Source organism: Nansenia antarctica (genome assembly GCF_963989245.1).
Source record: "Nansenia antarctica genome assembly, chromosome: 8".
Classification (NCBI taxonomy): Eukaryota; Metazoa; Chordata; class Actinopteri; order Argentiniformes; family Microstomatidae; genus Nansenia; species Nansenia antarctica.
In genome coordinates this window covers 56,993,852-56,996,114 of record NC_137678.1, presented here as the reverse complement: position 1 = coordinate 56,996,114, position 2,263 = coordinate 56,993,852, and the positions used below count along the sequence as shown (strand labels likewise).

The 2,263-nt window shown below is 51.0% G+C and overlaps 1 protein-coding gene across 1 annotated transcript in view; it reads left to right on the top strand.

Moving 5' to 3' along the window:
• Window positions 1-1,400: 1,400 nt before the first annotated feature.
• nav3 (neuron navigator 3) overlaps window positions 1,401-2,263 on the top strand; it is a gene marked incomplete at both ends in the record, with an annotated part of 108,884 nt that continues 108,021 nt past the window's right edge. The window contains 2 exon segments of the mRNA XM_080538546.1: window positions 1,401-1,538; window positions 2,226-2,231. Of these exon segments, the coding sequence (XP_080394672.1) occupies window positions 1,401-1,538; window positions 2,226-2,231 (144 nt within the window).

The following is a 2,263-nucleotide window of genomic DNA, read 5'->3' as shown; positions in this document are numbered from 1 at the left end:
GCGAGCGCTGTCCCCCCCCCCCCCCCGCGCCTCCACCGCCCGCACCCCCTGTGAGAAGCGTCCAGATCACTGGACTGTGAAATTACCACAAACATACACCCCAAAATCTTCCTCCCTTGTATTGTGGGCCAGGAATGTTAATTTTCAAACAAGCGAATCCAGATTCTGCAGGGGAGAGATTGCAGCATTCTCATTCTGTAGTCTTCAGAAGCGCAGAAGAGACGGAGAAGAACATATAGAAATAGACCAAAAAATAGGACGGAAATTAGAAAACACAACAAAGTTCTCCAGAGCTCTGGAGGAGGAGGAGGAGGAGGACCGACGGAAAAAAACAAAAAGCAGAAACTCTGGCGACCGACTCGAAGCTCTTGCAAATGTTTGGCAGATGGGTCGTCCCACAGCCAAGTACAAACGACAGCGCAACAAAAAAAAACACGCAACAAAAAAAACAATCCCTGAATAAATATATAAATAAGCAGAATAAATAATACGGCTTCGCTCAGAAAACCTCAGGAAATAAACGGAGGATGACTGAAGGTTTGAATTGAGACACCAGCCGTAATTAGATCCGCATAATGATTTTTTCCTCTCGGTTTAATTTTTTTTCCCTCAGACCCGAGACATATTTCGCTGCATGCCCACTTGAACATGAGGTCAGCTGAGAGAGAGCAGGTTTGGCGAGGCCTCAGCAGCGGGAATGGTGGGAAACCATCTCTCTCTCTCTCTCTCTCTCGCTCTCTCTCTCTCTCTCTCTCTCTCTCTCTCTCTCTCTCTCTCTCTCTCTCTCTCTCTCGCTCTCGCTCTCGCTCTCTCTCTCTCTCTCTCTGTGTTCTAATACCCACTGGAGCCACTGTGTAGAAGCACTGAGAAATAAGCCTAATAGCATGGGGGTTAGACACACACACACACACACACACAGACGCACGCACGCACACACACACATGCACACATACACACACACACATGCACACATACACACAGACGCACGCACACACGCACGCACACGCACGCACACACACAGACACACACAGACGCACGCACGCACACACCGACACACGCACACACACATACACATACACCCAGACGCACACACACGCACACACACACGCACGCATCCCTCCCTCCCCCCCCCTCCCCCCCCCCCCCACACACACACACACACATGCACACGCACGCATCCCCCCCCCCACACACAGACACACACACACACGTACGCATCCCTCCCCCCCCCCACACACACACGCACACGCACGCATCCCCCCCCCACACACAGACACACACACACACACACACACACACGCTATTGGCAGAAGTAGCGTTGATGCTCCACTGGATGTTTGCACAAATGGGGCTGTTGCACCTACTCATTATGGTAATAGCGTGCACTTAAAGGCTGACGTATGGACAAACTGCTGCGGCGAGCCGGCGTGGAGCTGGCGTGGATCTGGCGTGGAGCTGGCGTGGAGCTGGCGTGGAGCGCGGACTCTAAGGTCGCGGCGTCCGAAAAACACCGAGCCAAGCAACGAGCCGCTGTCCTGGTTTGACCTTGTTTTAGGCGGCAGACATAATGTTTTAGTTTTTTCCTTTAGTTAATTCCTTGTATTCAATTTGCTTGTGTAAGCAATTTGGGTAAAGCACCTGGTTTTAAAGGATTTGGTCGGTCCCCTTAACTGTGTTTATCTTGGTAGCAGAGTATCTGGCATCAAACCCTTTGGGATAAAACTCGTACGTAGCACTCTATGTTTCTTTACACCAAATCTCTCTTGTCTTGTGCACCCAAAACAAAAAAACCTCCTTTTAAGTTCTAAAGTTATCGGCCCGACAAGTTGACTAAGCACTGTTGATTTGCTCAAGGAGATGAACCATTCCCCAATTCAGCTATCATATCTTCCTGCTACATCCTGGCAAACCTTCCTATCTGCTCCGTGAGGGGGTTGAGGCACACAGCTGGGTATCTAGTGAGTTAAGAGAAAGCCCCGGGGTTTAAAGTGACACCATCTGTGCCTCTCCCAGTGTTTGTACTCGTAAAACTAACTGGCCGCTAGGAAGGTCACGAGTTCAGTTCCCGTGACAGATCAGCAGCCCTGCCGGTTCTGCAGCCTCTCGCTCTCGTGAGGCGTGCTTCGCTGATCTACAAACACGCCACTGGTCTCCTGACAGGCCTGTGCTTTGCCTGTCTGCAGCTCTCTGTGATGGAGCTGTGTCTCTGTGTCTCTGTGTCGCAGAGTTGGGTTGAGATGCTAAGAGAGCTAAGACAGCAGCT